Source organism: Solea solea, chromosome 17 (assembly GCF_958295425.1).
Source record: "Solea solea chromosome 17, fSolSol10.1, whole genome shotgun sequence".
In the NCBI taxonomy this organism is placed as follows: domain Eukaryota; kingdom Metazoa; phylum Chordata; class Actinopteri; order Pleuronectiformes; family Soleidae; genus Solea; species Solea solea.
The window spans coordinates 17,465,679-17,483,231 of NC_081150.1; the positions used below are offsets into that span (position 1 = coordinate 17,465,679).

At 40.1% G+C, this 17,553-nt stretch overlaps 2 protein-coding genes and 1 non-coding gene across 3 annotated transcripts; 1 reads left to right on the forward strand and 2 right to left on the reverse strand.

The window, feature by feature from the left end:
* Positions 1 to 246: 246 nt before the first annotated feature.
* On the reverse strand, positions 247 to 318 carry trnaa-ugc (transfer RNA alanine (anticodon UGC)). Its single transcript has one exon. It is a non-coding gene; the product is annotated as a tRNA-Ala (tRNA).
* Positions 319 to 2,462: 2,144 nt separating this feature from the next.
* On the reverse strand, positions 2,463 to 3,287 carry fhit (fragile histidine triad diadenosine triphosphatase). The gene has a single exon (XM_058613864.1). It carries the CDS (start codon positions 3,235 to 3,237, stop codon positions 2,773 to 2,775), a length of 465 nt encoding a protein of 154 aa, XP_058469847.1. The 5' UTR covers positions 3,238 to 3,287; the 3' UTR covers positions 2,463 to 2,772.
* A 649-nt stretch (positions 3,288 to 3,936) lies between these two features.
* hadhb (hydroxyacyl-CoA dehydrogenase trifunctional multienzyme complex subunit beta) lies at positions 3,937 to 11,035 on the forward strand. Its single transcript, XM_058612573.1, has 16 exons — positions 3,937 to 4,039; positions 5,423 to 5,495; positions 5,788 to 5,829; positions 6,014 to 6,110; positions 6,274 to 6,318; positions 6,810 to 6,909; positions 7,014 to 7,101; positions 7,225 to 7,412; positions 7,516 to 7,696; positions 8,406 to 8,527; positions 8,651 to 8,730; positions 8,836 to 8,883; positions 9,371 to 9,458; positions 9,669 to 9,743; positions 10,345 to 10,509; positions 10,592 to 11,035. The coding sequence occupies exons 2-16, from the start codon at positions 5,429 to 5,431 to the stop codon at positions 10,625 to 10,627; spliced, it is 1,422 nt and encodes a 473-aa protein (XP_058468556.1). The 5' UTR covers positions 3,937 to 4,039; positions 5,423 to 5,428; the 3' UTR covers positions 10,628 to 11,035.
* Positions 11,036 to 17,553: the final 6,518 nt, after the last annotated feature.

Below are 17,553 nucleotides of genomic sequence, written 5' to 3' on the forward strand. Positions count from 1 at the left end.
TAGGAGTGGAACACTTTGCAATTAAATACTGAATAGACAGAATTAGCCGTCACATGATGGTGAAGTCATAATATTGTGACTTATTTCTCCTAATATCTTATTCGCAAATGTTTCAGGGTTGTTTGCTTCAGGACATAATCTAGCTGTAGTAGCGACACACACATAGATCAAGTAGTAGGTGCTTCAGTACTTTGACCTGATAGGGATTAACCCAGGGATTCTCAGATTACAAGGCCATAAAGTAAGTGGAGATGCCGGGGATTGAACCCGGGGCCTCATACATGCAAAGCATGCGCTCTACCACTGAGCTACATCCCCTTATACACCCTCCCCACAGTGTTCGGATATATACCAGGATTCTGATGCTGTTTCCTTAACACCTTATATATGATTTGTATAGATTTTTTTCCATATTCTAGTCCTGTCTCCATAATCAGTGCTGAAGTTCCTCCCGCAAATGTCTCACACAGTGGTTCAGTGATAGGGCAGGTTGTCATTCAACCAAAAGGTCAAGGGCTCAATCCCCAGCAGTCATGTATTAAATACCTTAAAGAGATGCTTGTATGTTACCAGAAAATGACTTTGGTTGAAGTCACATTTTATAATATTACTATGGTAGTGGCGGCTCAGTGGTGGGGCGAGCTGTCTTTCAACTGGAAGGTTGTGGGTTCAATTCCTGGCTCTACTAGTCTCCTTGAGCAAGACACTTGACCCCATGTTGCAGCGTGTGAATGTCATCAGTAGGAAAGTGCTGGATAAATACAGACAATTTACCATTTAAATCCTTCTCAGTGAGGCTGGAGTACGACATCTTCTCCATGATCTGCTGCCTCTTCACTGAAAGAAAGAAAACACACCAGTGACATACATTAAACCAAAGAACATAGTCTCAGCCATGTTTGCTCTAATACAAGGAGATAAAACACTTTGTTGGAGATGAAGATCATCCACAGTTCCTCCCCCTCCTCCTCATCAGCTCAGGCTGCTTCTGTGTGGTTCTCAAACTGTGCGGAAGGCCCCCTTGTGGCCACATTAAGTAACTACAGGAGGGAATGAATGAGTAACATATTGTAGGATTTGCTTTAGTGTCTTGTTATTAATCTTCAATAATTATTTTCTGTTCTCTAAGAATGAGCAGTATTTACACCATTTTTTTATCCATATTTTATCCAAGCTTACAACTTCAATTCTCCTAAAAACAGTATCAAACTTACAAATAATGAATAAAGAAAATAAAGTTAAACAATTGCATATGCAGATTTTTCCGGTTTTATGAAGTGTTAGTAAACCCATACAAATTCAGTTCTGTGCATATATTATTTTACATTTATTTCATTCAATACACTTTTATGTACAATACGTTATTATTATCATGTATTGCAGAAGCAACCTCTGAACGTAAAATATAAAATAAAGGCATATTGAATTTGTTTTTTAAAAGCTATCGATATATCATCATTCTGACTTTTTACCCAGAATTCTGATTTTAGTCTCAGAATTCTGACTTTAATCTCAAATTCTGACTTTACGATATATCATCAACACAATCCCAACTTGTGAGGACAAAAAAAAGTTGGAGAAGTTTGATTTACACAAACACACACACTGATTAATCATGTCACATGTGTCAGTGAGGGAGTGAGACAGAGACAGGCAGTCAAGACTGTCACACATATAACCCCCCCCCCCCCCCCCCCACTCTCTGACACGTATGTACGGTGTCTCACACACACACACACACAGTGTGCTCAGCAGTTGTATCACTGCCACATCGTCATCATCATCCTTGAGCTCGTCGCTGACGTGTGTTTCAGTTTGATGGAGGGAGACCGTCACACAGACAGAGGGAGGGAGGCCAGTGTGTGTCGTATTATGTTAATTCCTGTGAGTTTAACACGAGAGAGAGAGAGAGAGAATGAGGCAGAAATAGCAATAAATGCACTGAAACTGTAAGTGTCCTCACTCTGCAGGGAAATGTGGAAGTTAGGCCTCATATTCCAGCCTGCCTGTCGCTGAGTGATGAACACATGAAAAGTCTTGCCTGAAATCTGTGTGTGTGTGTGTGTGTGTGTGTGTGTGTGTGTGAGGCCACAAATTGTGTAAAGTAAAAAGTGAAAGTGCTGAACGCTGCTCTTCACGTGTCAGATGTTTGAAAGACGCAGTAATAAATATCGTAAATATCAACTCTAGTGTTTGGATTAAGCTCGTAAAGCAATGACAAGTATGTCTGCTGACTTTGTTTAACCCTGCAGGAAAATGTGTTATTAACTAGAGTATGAGGGACACACGTAAGAACTCTTTTTTTAAAAGAAAGTTAAAAAAAAAAAACAGCATGAATGCTGAGAAAAGTGGGAATTCCAAGATTAAAGTCAGAATTCTAAGAAAAAATTCTGACTTTAATATCAAACATTTTATGGACCAAACGATTACTCAATTAAACGAACAAATAGTTGACAAATTAATAATAATCAATTACTTTTCTTTTTTTTATTGAATTTTTGAAGCCAGCACTGAAAACCATACAATTTAAATACATTTACTGTGTAACTATCAAAATAAATGCACAGTACTAGGACTATGGAAGGTGATGAAGTCAGAATAATAAAAACTTAAGTCAAGTTAAGTTGTTTTGGTGTTTTTTTTCTATCTAATTTTTGGGAATTCAATAAATAAAGGCCTTGAAATAATACGAAATGACTATGAGGTAATGTTAGCGAATTATGATCCACTGTGGAGTCTGCAGGAGCCTCCACAGCTCAGTGAGGAGCCTCCTCAGCTCTGTGGAGTCTGCAGGAGCCTCCTCAGCTCTGAAGCCTCTGTCTCCATCTCCTCCTCTGACCTCCACTTGGGGGGATCATCCTCAGTCTCCTGGTCGTGTTTCTGCAGTTCGTCATAGACGCTGTCGTTCCGATCAAAGTCGCCCTTCCTCCGGGGCAGCACGTGCACGTGGACGTGCTTCACGGTCTGCCCGGCCTCCGGACCGTCCTGCACGGCGATGGTCAGCGACGTGGCGCTGAAGTGTTTCTCCACCAGGTTCGCCACGACCTGAGTGGTGCTGAACAAATCAGCCACTTCCTCCGGCCGCAGATCGCGAAAACGCTCCACCGGCCTCAGCGGGCACACCAGCACATGTCCGGGCACCACGGGCTTCCGGTTGACCAGCGCAAAGGTCAGTTCCGTCTGCAGGAACACGGCGGACGACTTGATCAGATGCTGTCCGAACCGCAGGGTCAACATATCAACTCACAGACGATAAACTCAGCTGCTCTGTGAACTCACAGACGTACGTACGTACGTAAACGTCGCGTTAAGCCCCACAATCATACGTCAGCGTCGCCGCCATATTGGTCCGGTCAAGTATCCCATAGAACTAAACGAGCGAACTGACTTGTAACTTTACTAATAACTAATACTGTCATTGGGATCAAATATGCAGCATTTGAGTGGAATATAATATACACAATATTAACAGTGGCGTTGCCCGTAATACCAGAATTTGTGACCGCTTATTCAAATCATAAACAAGTGAATATATGTTTTCCCTTGAATAAAAAACAACGCATATAAAACATTTGATGAATGTAAACTTTTTGGGGGAGTTTATTAAAGTAATAATAATTAAAAGACATTAAAAAAGGACTACCCCGTTTACTTTTTATTTTCTCCAGTCTAGTTGTGCCCGGACAAATATGGCGGTGATATTCCAATCACCAGGGGTGGGACAGCCTGAATCCATGCCTGAATCCCATCTCTCACCTTGATATACTTACATATTTCTCGAATAATTTCAATCTTATCTACTCATATTCGTGTCTACATATAAACCAGTGAGAATGGTGTAGTGGCGTTTTTCCACCGAGGGTAGGAACAAATTACTTTTTATATGCAAGCGCTTGTTCTTCAGGCGTTATTTTCGGGCAGCTGACGGTGGGCGGCTCCTTGAAGAAAGCGGGATTTGTAGTCCGGTAGCGCTGCAGAGTGTGTCCTAGAGTCTGACAGTCAGGGAGGCAGTGTCGACAAAGGCAAAACACAAGCGCGGGTGAGTTCTTACTCTGTTGACGCGTTGGAAATAAAAATGTAAAATGAAAAAAGACTTGATCAAATATACGCACCGCCACGTTTCATTACAAACACTGCGACATGTTTTTAAAACTAAATGGACACTTTTAGCTAACGACCAGCTAGCTTACGTGTAGCTTCTACTCTCATTCTTGTCCCTTTTATCGTCGTCTAATAATGTGTTTTTCATTAGTTTAAACGGTTATTAACGACTTAAACACGTAGTCGAATATTAGACACGTTTGGCCCAGTTTGAGAACCGTACTGTGCACTTCTGTTCCTCCAGGTTATGGAAGTAGGTGAAGGGTCATAGCCGGGTGCAAAGGGGGTTGCGCTGCGTGACCGTGAATGAAAATGATATGTAAAGTTCTGTCACAATAACAAATCTAAATTTTCCATTCAACCTAGGAATTATTTAAAGCAAATACGAATAACTTATCATGTGTGTTACCGTTACACTAACTGCACTATGTCATAAACACATATATCCTTGACTTATTTATATTTCTATTTATATTCATAACCTGTATATCTTTTATTATTACTCTCTCTTAATTTTATTCAGCTTTTTTTGAGTTAGGGTTAGTTATCAAGTTTCTTACTCATTTAGTTTCATTATAATTATACATCTGCTCCAGAAATCCACCTTTTAAACAAGTGTACTCACTTAAATTTTGTACACAGGCATTAATTAGCATTATATAATTAAATACATGGACATATGTGTGTTTAAATATGTTTGGAATATACACTTAGTATCCTAAACGTTTTATAAGAGGTAGATAGATTAACTGGGTAGAAAGTTGCCTTTTTTTAAACACCTATTTTGTAATAATTGGCCAGTTATTACACATTTTTGATTTATGAAACTTTTTAAATGCTATTTCTTCATCCAAAAGTTTATTAATCATTGGAAGTTGTTGACTTGCCATTACAAATATTGGAGTTTGTAACCAAAAAAGTTTTGATAAAGAGCAGGAATGCAAAAATTGGAAGTATACAGCATTAACAACTGCATTGTCTTCTTGGGAAATACATATGTCCTAGTTTTACAAATTCAAATGATTCAAGGAAATCCTGCAGAAGAAAAGGAAATTATTGTCATGTGTGGAAAAATAACACTTTATCTCTGCAATTAAATCACTACACGTGTCACTACACGATCTAGAATAAGAGAAAAAAATAAGAATAAATTAAAGAATAATAAATACTATGCATAAAAAATTGGATATCTTACATGTAGCATTTATTTCACTGGCATTCTTTTAGACTGAGAATGGCAAAGTATAATGGGTACAGTGTTAGAATTCTTTACTTGGTCATAACTTAATAATGATGTTTTTGTTTTGTTTTTTCTCTGTAGAACATAATGGCTGCCATAATGCTGAGCTCAATGCGGAACTGCTCTGTCGGCCCTTCATGGGCATTACGGTTTGGTGAGTGTGCAACTATTAAGTCAACTTTTTTTCTTTTAAATGGTTTTCCAAAATATGTCAAAATAATACGAAACTATTTTAACTATCAAAGATGCAACAACAGCATTATTTTCCCTCAAGTGTGTATTTATGAATACATTTATGACGAATACTGTGTCGATTCATCTAAAAAAACAGTAATTTTGTTGGGTTCATTCAGGCTGTGTCTCCATAGAGTTATGTTATAATGTCTCGCTGGACATTTTTGTGCAATGGAAACTTGATGAGGAATATTTGTTTCTGTGTGTCTCAGGGGCACGAGGTTTCAGTTCGACAGCTCAGCTTCAGGCTCAGGGTAAGCCAATATTTACACTTAATTAAAACATCATATTGTTTAAAACATGACCTGATCATGTTGTTTTATCATCTATTTATTTATTTTCCTGGACAGAACCAATGCAAAACTATCTTCCCTCAACGAATGGTGAATTTTTAGTAATGTTGAATTCCGTCCGTGTTGCTTCTTCTACTTCTCTCAGTTCAGACAAAGAGCAAGAAGACACTCGCTCGACCTGGTGTGAAGAACATCGTGCTGGTGGAGGGAGTTCGAACCCCTTTCCTCTTGTCTGGAACCACGTATGTCTCTGCTCTGTAGTTAAGTCATAGGTTTATAGTTTCTTAAACAAGAGAATAAAAGATTGTTTTAGCTAATGATCTATATTCTTGATGAATGTTTTCTAGAGGTGCTATAAAGTCTAGATTTGAAGGTAAAACCTTTTCTGCTGCGTGTGTTTTACAGATACGCTGACCTAATGCCACATGACCTGGCGAGAGCATCTCTGCAGTAAGTCTGTTTTACTTGTGTCATAACTCTAGTTATGTTCCTAAGTTATTCACCATTGCATTTTATTTATATAGATCAACATCTTTAATTACCATTTACCATTTAAGGGGCTTTAAAGTGAATACAGTGTACAGTATCTAAACTTAGACCCTTGAAACCCTTGTTACAGGGAAAAAGTGGACAAGGAAATGTGGTCGGATACTCTTTTCCGATAACATGACCACAATAACATGAGATTTCTGGCCACTTTATTAGGAACACTTGTTCAAGTGCCTACTGATGCAAATATCTTATCAGCCAATCACACAGCAGCAACTGAATGCATTTAGTTTGTTGGTGAAATATTTCAGAAACTGCTAATTTACTGGGATTTTTACATACAACCATCTCTAGGGTTTCCAGAGAATGGTCCAAAAAAGAGAAAATATCCAGCGGTCAAAGGTTTTTTCCGTGTCACTGTGATTCAAATTATCTATTTGGGTTTCTTCTAGGGGTTTGCTGAACAGAACGGGCATTTCCAGAGACTCTGTAGACTACATCATCTATGGAACTGTCATCCAGGAGGTTAAAACCAGCAATGTAGCAAGAGAGGTACACACACACACAGATTCATACACCTCTACACCATAGAATGAGTGAAATTTCACCTACCTTGCTCTGTTTTTAACTCTTGGTCCATTTTGCTGTAACTTCAGGCAGCTCTGGGTGCAGGCTTCTCCAACAAGATCCCAGCTCACACCGTCACCATGGCTTGCATCTCCTCCAACCAGGCAATGACCTCGGGTAAGTCAGGGGAAGAAATCTCTCCACTGTGCCACTTTCATTTCATATGCTCTGTACTTCTTTACTTTCTTGTTTACAGTGGCTGTAAGAAGTATTAAAATAAACGTCTCTCCTTCTGTCCAGCTGCTGGTCTGATTGCTGCAGGCCAGTGTGACACCGTTGTGGCAGGCGGGGTGGAGTTCATGTCTGACGTTCCGATCCGTCACAGCCGTAAGATGAGGAAGACCATGCTGTCCCTCAACAAAGCAAAGACCCTCGGACAGAGACTCAGCTTGATCGGCAGCATCCGACTTGCCCACCTCTCCCCAGAGGTAAATACAGGACAACCATGGAACACGACTTTCACTTCATTTAAAGTTATTCCAAAATCCTTCTTTGGTGTTAAGTACTGTGTGGTTCCTTCTGCGTGTGTAGCTCCCAGCTGTAGCCGAGTTCTCCACAGCGGAAACCATGGGCCACAGCGCCGATCGTCTCGCTGCTGCGTTCGGGGTCTCCAGATTGGAGCAGGACGAGTTCGCTCTGCGATCACACATGATGGCTAAAAAGGCCCAGGACGAAGGTCTGCTGCAGGACGTCATCTCCTTTAAAGTTCCAGGTAAACACAGCTTCACCCTTTAAACTTAAAAACACATAACATTACAAATACAAGTGTGTTCACTGGTTGGTTGTGTTAGATTAGTTTAAAGGTCCAGAAACATCTAATGTTGAGACTGCAGATTACGACAAACCGAGGTTCTGACAAAGGATATTGTTCTTTTTCATAGTAAACTTCCACTTCAAAACACAAGACACACACCGTGACCTGTGTAAAGCAAGAACCTTGCCTGAAGTACCTATAAAAGGCTTATTTTCAGGCTATAAAAAAACAAATTGTTCTCATTTTTAAAACTTTCTACACCTCCTAAATGTTTCACACTGGACCTTAAATGCATTTATCACAATCATCCTGACATTTAAAGATCTGTATTTTATTTATTAGGTTAGTAAATATTCAAAAATAGTAGTTTTAGTTATAGTTTTTCATTGTGTTTTATTAGGAAAAGTTGATCTGATTTATCTACGTTTTTAAAAAATGCTTTTGTTTGAAACTTATCATTAATGCTTACTGTGGATTTAATAAAATAAATAACTTTCTTTAGGAATCAACCACAGATTTGTTTAAGGATAAATGTGCGAGTGTAGACACAAACAGGTGGATTTTTGACTTAAACATGAATGGATGATGTATGACATGTGTCACACATGCTAACGGTTAAAGACTAGTTGTGTTACCTGACGACCGTCTTACTTTTCGTCTTTTCCAGGACGTGACATTGTTTCCAAGGACAACGGCATCCGTCCGTCCTCCATGGCACAAATGGGCAAACTAAAGGCTGCCTTTGTTAAACCTCACGGCACAGTCACCGCTGCCAACTCCTCCTTCCTGGTAAACACACAGAAAACACACAAAGAGAAATACTGTTAAATTGAATTGTAGATACATTTTCTGTGTTATTATGTAACAGTAAACTGATGTTTTGTGTGTGTGTGTGTGTGTGTGTGTCCTCAGACTGACGGTGCCTCTGCTGTGCTCATCATGTCTGAAGAGAAGGCTTTGGCGATGGGTTACAAGCCTAAAGCTTACCTCAGGTATCTGCACCCTCTCTGTTTGGTTTAACAGCCTCACTTTCCTCATTGATGCCATTTCAGATGATTATTCACTCATCATAATTTCATGTTTTCCCATCCTGGCAGAGACTTTGTCTACGTGTCTCAGGACCCCAAAGATCAGCTGCTTTTGGGGTGAGTCTCTGTATTTTATTTTATTCTTACTTTCATTGACTGTCGGGGAGAAAATTTAGCTGATTGAGCTATTTGTGTAATATAGGTTGATAAAGATTGAATCCAGCTAAGATGAACAAACATTAGTAAAATCAATAGACTGGCTTCCACAGGTCATTTTTATTACCTGTCATTCTAACTGTAAAACACCAGCACTGTGTTTTACAGTAACACTGATACTTGTAATTTGCAGTTTTACAGTTATTACTCACTTATGTGACATCATCTGTGCAACACGTATGCACTTTTATATTCCTGTTCTATTTTGATGGCACTTTTTTACTTTGCATTTGTAGTTCTATACTCCATATTTGCCTAATTTTATTGTGCTTATTTTATATTCTGTTACTTTTCAACCTCTGACCCTTGTGTTGCTGTAAGAAGTACATTTCCCCAGTGTTTAATCTAATCTAAATCTTAATTCTTTCTGTTTTCTGCTCTTTTTCAGGCCAGCATACGGCACACCCAAAGTCCTGGAACGGGCCGGCTTGTCCATGAGTGACATTGACGTCTTTGAGTTTCATGAGGCCTTCGCCGTAAGTTATAAAGTTTTATAAACGTCCAACTGATTTCTGTGTATCTACCTTAATCCATCATTAGAGTGTTTTATGATAGATGATAGATTTGACCTGATAATTTCATGTCTCGTACTCACTATAATAGTCATTATAGTATCTATGATAACGTGTGTGTGTGTGTGTGTGTGTTAAAATATCATGCGCTGTATACATTTCTGTGTCTCGCAGGGTCAGATACTGTCAAATCTCAAGGCTATGGACTCGGATTGGTTTGCCCAGACGTACATGGGAAGGAAATCAAAGGTAAAGAGTGTCTTACATTCAAGTACAAGTACGACGTTATTAGGACAAATGCAGTTGTTATGGGGTAAATAAATGTGTTTAAAATGCAGTGCTTTTGTATAAGAAGGTTAGTTGGCCCTCAGATATTTTTACATTTTCAAATCTGTCTGAGGATCCTGGAATGTTCTACTGACAGTGTGTGTTGAAATGTATTCAAATATGTAATGAAATTATCTACTAAACTGATCACATTTAATAGTTTGACACTTTTATTTCTATTATTGAAAATGTAAAGGAATAATCGATAAAATCGTGTGTGCTTAAATTAAAAAAAACCTATAGATTATAGTCTTAATCAAATGTAAAGTAGCAGACCAGGCTAAATACAATGGTTTTTCCCATGGATGTTAACATTCAGTGCTGATCCCATCACCTGCTACATTTAAGTGTGAAGAACTCTCCTTGGAACAATTAACATTGAGTTTGTGTTAAAATGTAGCTTTATATACATATTAGTGTTAATTAGTCTTGCAACTAATTAGAAAAAAAAAAAAAAAAAAAAAACCTGTGAGCTTTGACTGGTGTGAATCTTGAGTCCTGACCATGTGCATGTCCTGTGTAGGTGGGGACTCCTCCCATGGAGAAGTTCAACCTGTGGGGAGGCTCTCTGTCCTTGGGACACCCATTCGGTGCCACGGGCTGCAGACTGGTCACCACGGTGGCTCATCGGCTGCAGAAGGAGGGAGGACAGTACGGACTGGTGGCGGCCTGTGCTGCTGGAGGACAGGTAAACAAACGAGACATAAAATGGGAAAACACAACGTTGTTATGAAAGCATCATAAATAATTGAAATATTCTCCTTTCCCAGGGTCACGCCATGGTGATTGAGGCCTACCCACAGTAAAGCATTTAAAGTGACACCTAGGAACCGATCCTCATGTTCGTGGTGACGGTTACACACACACACACACACACATACTCTAACATCTAGACAACAGTGTACATACAGTACTCGCACCACTTTGCCTTGATCCGACAGGAGGCGGACACAGAACGCGAGAGTGTGTGTGTGAACTGAAGCTTGTGTAAATTAAACCTTCGGCTTAGCGGTCATTAAATTATAGCAGGATGCTGCTGAAGAAGTTTGGCCTTTTGATTTTGTGGACTTCACGGAGCATTATGTGTCCAATGTAACATAGCAAAAGTTTAATGAATAAGGCACTCAGAGGTTGAATGTTTATATACGCTGTTTTATTTTTTTTTTCGTACAAACTGTGGGAATTAAAACAATGTGATGATAACCACACAAGCACTTGAGTCTCATGTTGTTTTGTTTTTTGTGTTTCTTTTATTTCACTGCAGATATTTTTGACTTTTCAAGCAGGAAATAAACAGTTTTTTTTTCGTGAGAAACTTTACTAAACCTCTGCTTGATCTGAAAGTAAAAGTGTGTCAGAGTGAAGGACCCTAAAACAGAAGCAGCTCCCTTCATTCATGTGATTTTCCTGCTGTGAAAAGGTTTAAAGGCAGTTTAAATCTGCATTTTTAATTACAGTTTTTAAATACACTTTCTTAGAATATCCTGGTTTATTAACGTTGGATTCTTAAAACTGTGGCACTTTTCTCACAGTTTGTTTGCTTTTTAACGAATACAGGAAGTATTTTAATAGTCAAATATCCATAACAATCTATTTTAAGACTTCTAAAATGTGGATATGTGCTGGTTTTTGGTCTTTGTGATTCGTCTCAAGGCAAAACAAGCCATTAAAAGACACTAAAATTTAATTTTGTAGGCAACTTTTCCCAAAGTAAGAGCTTGAAAACCTGGCAAAACCTAAACGGCAATGAGTAACATTGTATATTTTGTTTAAAATAGTGTTGACGTGTGCATAAACCCAGCAAATTACCTTAATTCCATGAAAGTGTGTGTTCATACAGGAACCTGATGAAAGAAAATGACTAAAATTGAAGATTTAGGGCCTTTAACTCACTCTCATAATTTAAAAACAGCAGGTTTAACCATGTTTCTATGAAATACACCAGGATTATCAAGTTAATAAAACATAGTAAAATTAGAAGTGGACAAAATATAACTTCCAGGTTTTTTCAGTGAGTATTTTTTTAATTGTCTACATTTCTGTGCAGACAAAAGGCCTTGATGTACAGACGACTACTGATGTTGATGGGCGATGTTTTATTCAGTAGGGACTGAAATCATTGCAGAGAAGAAGATCAATGTATAGAAAGCTTTGTGTGGCAGACAACAACAACACTGAACTTACAGATGTGGGCTTTGCTTGTCTTAAACTGATTTTAAAATTTGCATAACCAAAATTTAAATATATTACTTTTTTTTTTGCATTAGCACCAGGATGTGTCAGCAGTCGACTGGCTTTTAGTTTCCTTTGCTCTTAATTGATGGTGAATGATGCAGTCTGCCTGTGACAAGACGACTGATGCTAATGAGGACGTAAAGAGGGATGTTTGGGCTTCCTGGTGGTTTTTTAAAACAACATGAATATTTAAAATTAGGAACATGACTGGCAGATGACTTAAAAGTTCAGGTGGCGGCAGCAGTGCCTTCCGGATTTTTGTATGGATGTGTGTGTGTAGGGGGGTTTCATTTCAGAATAAATCCAAACTTACGCAGAAGCGTTAAGTGTCTAATTGACAGTGGATGCATGTGAAGGAAATTTATATCCACACTTTCTCTGCTCATTGGGGAATCTGACACACACAGGTTTGAGCAGCTATTCTTCCGAGGACACATTTGGACAGGACAGGGTTTTGGACTACTGGTCCTAAGAAGGTTTATGCTGGATGAGGTGACAAATACAAGTAAGTGTGTGCACACACATACAGGTTTGTTCAGCTATTCTTCTTGGGACATTGTACTGACTTCCAGTCATTTGGACAGTGTTATCCCTTACCTTAACCATAACCAGTTAAGGCCTAATCTTAACCTAACCACAAGTTAAAACTTGAATCTAAACATAACCAGTTCCTCAGAAATTTTCCAATTTCTGGTAATTATTCTGGTCAGGTTTTGGACCCCGTCAGGACTACTGATCCTGACAAGGTCCAAAACACAAGCACCACATGTAGAACCACATGTGGGTGGGGTAGCTCAGTGGTTAAGACCGGTACCCTGTGTACAACAGACATTATGGTCGCAAGTTCAACTCCACCCCTGGCAGGTTGTACTCAATTCCATTGTAAGTCGCTTTGGATAAAAGTGTCTGCAAAATGACATGTAATGTAACTTACTTGTATCATATTCTTAGTGAGGATTGTCAGTGACATAATGCATTTTTCATAGCTCCTTATCTTAACCTTAACCATCCCAACTAGATGCTTAGCCTAAACCTAATTCTAACCCTAAAACCAAGTCTTAACTGTGCTAAAGCCCTTTAAAGCTGTCAAAATTAACCAAAATGTCCCCACTGTACCAGAATGTCCTCAGTTTTTCCTCTGGTCCCCACAAAGATATACATTCAAGTTTGCACAACTATTCTTCTTAGGACACCGCATTGACATCCAATTATTTGGACAGTCTAAACTAAGTGTTATCCCAAACCTTAACAATAACCCGGTAATTTCTAACCCTAAAACTTAACCAGTTCCCCAGAAATGAGTTTCTGCCTCATTAGGACCAGGTTTTGGTCCCAATAAGGACTACTGGTCCCGACAAGGTCCCAAAGAGGTAACAAACACAAACACTTAAAAATACTTCATATATATATTATCCTTAGTGAGGATCATCATGTATTTGAAACCGCTTAACCTTGCATAACTCTAAAACTTAGCCCTTAAGTTAATCAGTTCCCCAGAAATGAGTTTCTGCCTCATTAGGACAAGGTTTTGGTCCCGATAAGGACAACCAAAGAGGTAACAAATACAAGCACAACCACACATACATGTATCTTATTCTTAGTGAAGATCATCAGGGACATAATGCATTTTCATAGCCCCTTATTTTAATCTTAACCATCCCAACTAAATGCCTAACCCTAACCCTTAAACAAGTCTTAATCCTGAAAAAGCCCTTTAAAGTTGTGAGTATTTACCAAAAATGTCCCCACTTTCCCAAAATGTCCTCAGTTTGGAGGTTTTTTCCTCTGGTCCCCACAAAGATACGCATACAAGTACACGCGCACACACTCACACACAGACACACCTGGGGTTGTGGGGTTGTTAACATAACTTCAGTCAGACACGCGCGTTTAAAATGTATTTAAAGATTTAATTCCTCCAGTTGAAGAAATCCTTGACTCTGAGCGGGAGGGAGTTGATTAATGCAGCGGAGTGTGTCACACCCGGGCTGCAGGCGCAGGGAAGGAATAAAAACCAATGTTTTACCGCCAAGGCAAAACGGAGCTCAAATGTAAATATCGGGGAGAGAGACAGAGAGGGTTTTGTGTTTTTTTTTTTTTTTTTTTTTAACAGCTTCAAAAAACCGCCTCAACCCTGCGAGACACCGGAGACACGCAGACACACGCCGGCAGAGCGGGCCGCCTCCACGCCGCTCCCTGCCTCAGCGGGCCTTTGATCAGGCGGAACCTTTTATGGGGAATGACTGGCTGATGCACCCGCTGCTGTCACGACAAATCTACCTCACCGAGCGCGCGGGGAGGAGGGAGAGAGAGAGAGAGGGGGGGGCGGCGTCTTTCATCTCGTCCTATAGCTGCTCACGCGGGGCTGCACCTGCTGAAAGCTGCACTTGACTCGCTTTGCTTGTGAGCGCCACACACCTGCGCCGCGCGAGTGTGCGTGCGAGTGTAATGTCAAGTTTCGTTGCACTGTGAGCTTGAGCACCCACGCGCAGGATGGTGAAACAGTTCCACTGTAGAACATATCAGTCCTGCTACCAGGACTAAGACTAAAGGGGGGCCACACATTTGGTGTAGCGGTTAGCGCTCTTGCCTTTTGAAAGCAAGAAGACCTCGGTTCACGACAAGGTCAGAACAAGGACCTTTCTGCATGGAGTTTGCTTGTTCTCCTCGTGTGTGGGGGTTTTCTCCAGGTTCTCTGGTTTCTCCCCACAGTCCAAAAACATGCAGATATGGGGATAAATTAGACACTCTAAATTGACAGTGAGTGTGAAAGTGGATGGTTGATGGACTGGCAATCTGTCCAGAGTGTACATTGCCTATCGCCCTATGTCAGCTGGGATTGGTACCGGAGCTCCCTGTGACCCTCCTGTGAAGGATAAAGTGGTAGAAGATGGATGGATTGATGTATTTAAAGGGAGAGGTCATCACTTGGTTATTTTCTGGATGAATTGATTATAAAATGTTGAAATAATGTTCCAGTGTCTCAGGACACTTGTGGTGCGATCCAACTTTACTTGGAAGAGGTCATTTCCGAGCCCCTAGTGTGAAGTTTCAACAGGAACGTCCCCTTTAGGTCAGATTTCCAACTGGGAAAGGCTAGTTAATACATTCTGCTACTTCTACTCTTAAAGGTAGGGTTGGAGATCCTGGAAAAACGGTTCGACGCAGGCTACATTTTGAATTCAATAGTCCAAGCCCCTGTTCTTCAGACTTCCCCCCTGAAGCCACACCTCCAGAGCACAGGAACACACGATGCTTGTTCACAAACAACATAACTTTCGGTACTTTTTGACGACGGCAACTTTTTGGATACAAATACTCTCAAAAGATCAGACCACTGTGTCATCACTTTGCAGCACTTTCTGGGCTCTTGGATCGCTCTGCATCAGCCTTTTTCTTGGCAGTAGCTTTTCCCAAAAAACGCATTTCGTTTGCGACCAACACCTGTTGTTGGCGCCTTTTCTGCCATAACGTCGCTGCAACTGTCTTGCTGAATGTTTAGCACGCTAGCATAAGCTCTGGCGCTGTCTTCTGAGCATGTGCGATTAGTGCACGAAGAGGGGTACGTGGACGAGGCTGATTGGATGGTGTTTTTACAGACCTGTCCGTTTCACAGCTTTTTAATTTTTGTCACAATGTATGAATTAATTATTAATGAAAAAATGACCAAAGCAGTAGAAGAGGGATAGATGGATGGAAGGATGGACACTGGAAAGCAAAGAAATAGACCCTTGCGCCCATATACTTGTCATTACTGACGAGATTCACTGGCGCGCTACACGTTTGTGATGTCAGCTTCTCAGTACCGTAATTCCTAAAGGGTTGAAGAACCGCGGGATATCGAAAATGAACGCTATCTTGGAAAAAGGAGCAGAAACAAGCACTCACTCAGTTTACAAACACAGATATAAAGTGTTTCAGAAACAAATGACAGAACCTGGCATTAAGTTTCTTTCTCCCCCCGACTTTCTTGAACACTCCCGTTTAGTCTGAAAAAGTCTGTCCTCGGCGTCTCATTGTTTATGACAGACATGCTGCTCCACCAACAATCCCTCGACTCACTCGAGGACTTGCCTCTTCAGATGAGCCATGACATTTATCCTGCAAATGTCGGCGGCTTATGGGAAAATGATGTGCTAAAATATTGAATCAGCAGTAAAATGTGATATTGATGTTGATGTTTTAAAGGAAAACTTGAAGTGTGAGACACAACTGTTGAGGATCTGGATGTTAAATTATAATTATATTACAAATGTCTCTGTTTTTATGAAGCGTGACCCGAGTCTTGTCTCTGAATTATTCATTTCCTCTTGAAAACCTTCATTAATATCTTCAATATCTTTAGCTGATGGAGACTAGTGGAAGATCTAGTCTTTCCAAAGGCAAGAATCCACTTTAAACTAGTCCTAGTACTTGTCCGGTGCTCGTTGTTGTCGTCTTCAAAGACTCGCGTCAATAATTGGGGGAGAAGATGCAGCAGAAATAATGTGGGTTAACATTATTTTATTCTTTTTTTCCACAAACCCAACTCACTGTACAGGTGTCAGCATGAGTGTGAGTGGGTGTATGTGATTGTAAAAGTTTCTGGTATCTACATTATACAGTGTAGTGACACAGCATCAGCAGTAATAGGCCACTGCAGAAGTGTCAGAGAAGCACTGGTGAGACTGTATACTCGCCCGGCCACTTTATTAGGTACACCCGTTCAGCTGCTCGTTAGTAAGAACATCCACGACTCGGTTTATACGCGGACAAGACGAGCCGCCGAAGTTCAAAGCGAGCGTCGGATTGAGGAAAGAAATGTGACAGAAGTGACTTGGAATGTCGGCGAAAGACATTCCAACTGATGTGCTGAGAGTTTCACGCCTAACCGTCGCTGGAGTTTCACAGAAAGTGGTCAGAAAAATAGAAATTATCGAGTGAGGAGCAGTTTCTGAAGCCAGAGGTCACAGGAGACATGAAAGAAAGAAGTCAAATAACCAGTCATTACAAAGTCACACAGAAGATTGTCTCTGAACGCACACATACACCACTGAATGAGGTGTCTGCTGTATCTAATAAAGTGGCCTGTGATTGTATGATCCTGGTGACTGTGTTGACATAATAACAGTGTCATATTTTGATGTTTTCTTTAGTTTTTTTGACATATTAAATTATTTCCAAGTCAATTTGATCAAATATTGGGGAAAATACCTTGTTTCATCTCTCCAGGCACAGTCAGAGTTCTTCTCCATGTCAATTTAAAGACTTTTAGAGCCCTTTTAAATACGATGTAGACAGATGTTCAATGCCAACTACACTATTATAACTGTCTAAAACATTATAAGTCCGAGTAAATAGTTATTACGACAGACGACTCTTAAGAGGCAATTTCTGCTTAATCAAGTAGGAAAGAAAAGCTTGTTTCCCCATTGGCTTTCATTCAAACGGAATTCTTTTTGCAATCAGCTGAGTCGCCCCCTGGTGGGCTATTCAATATATTTGACTTAATCCACTT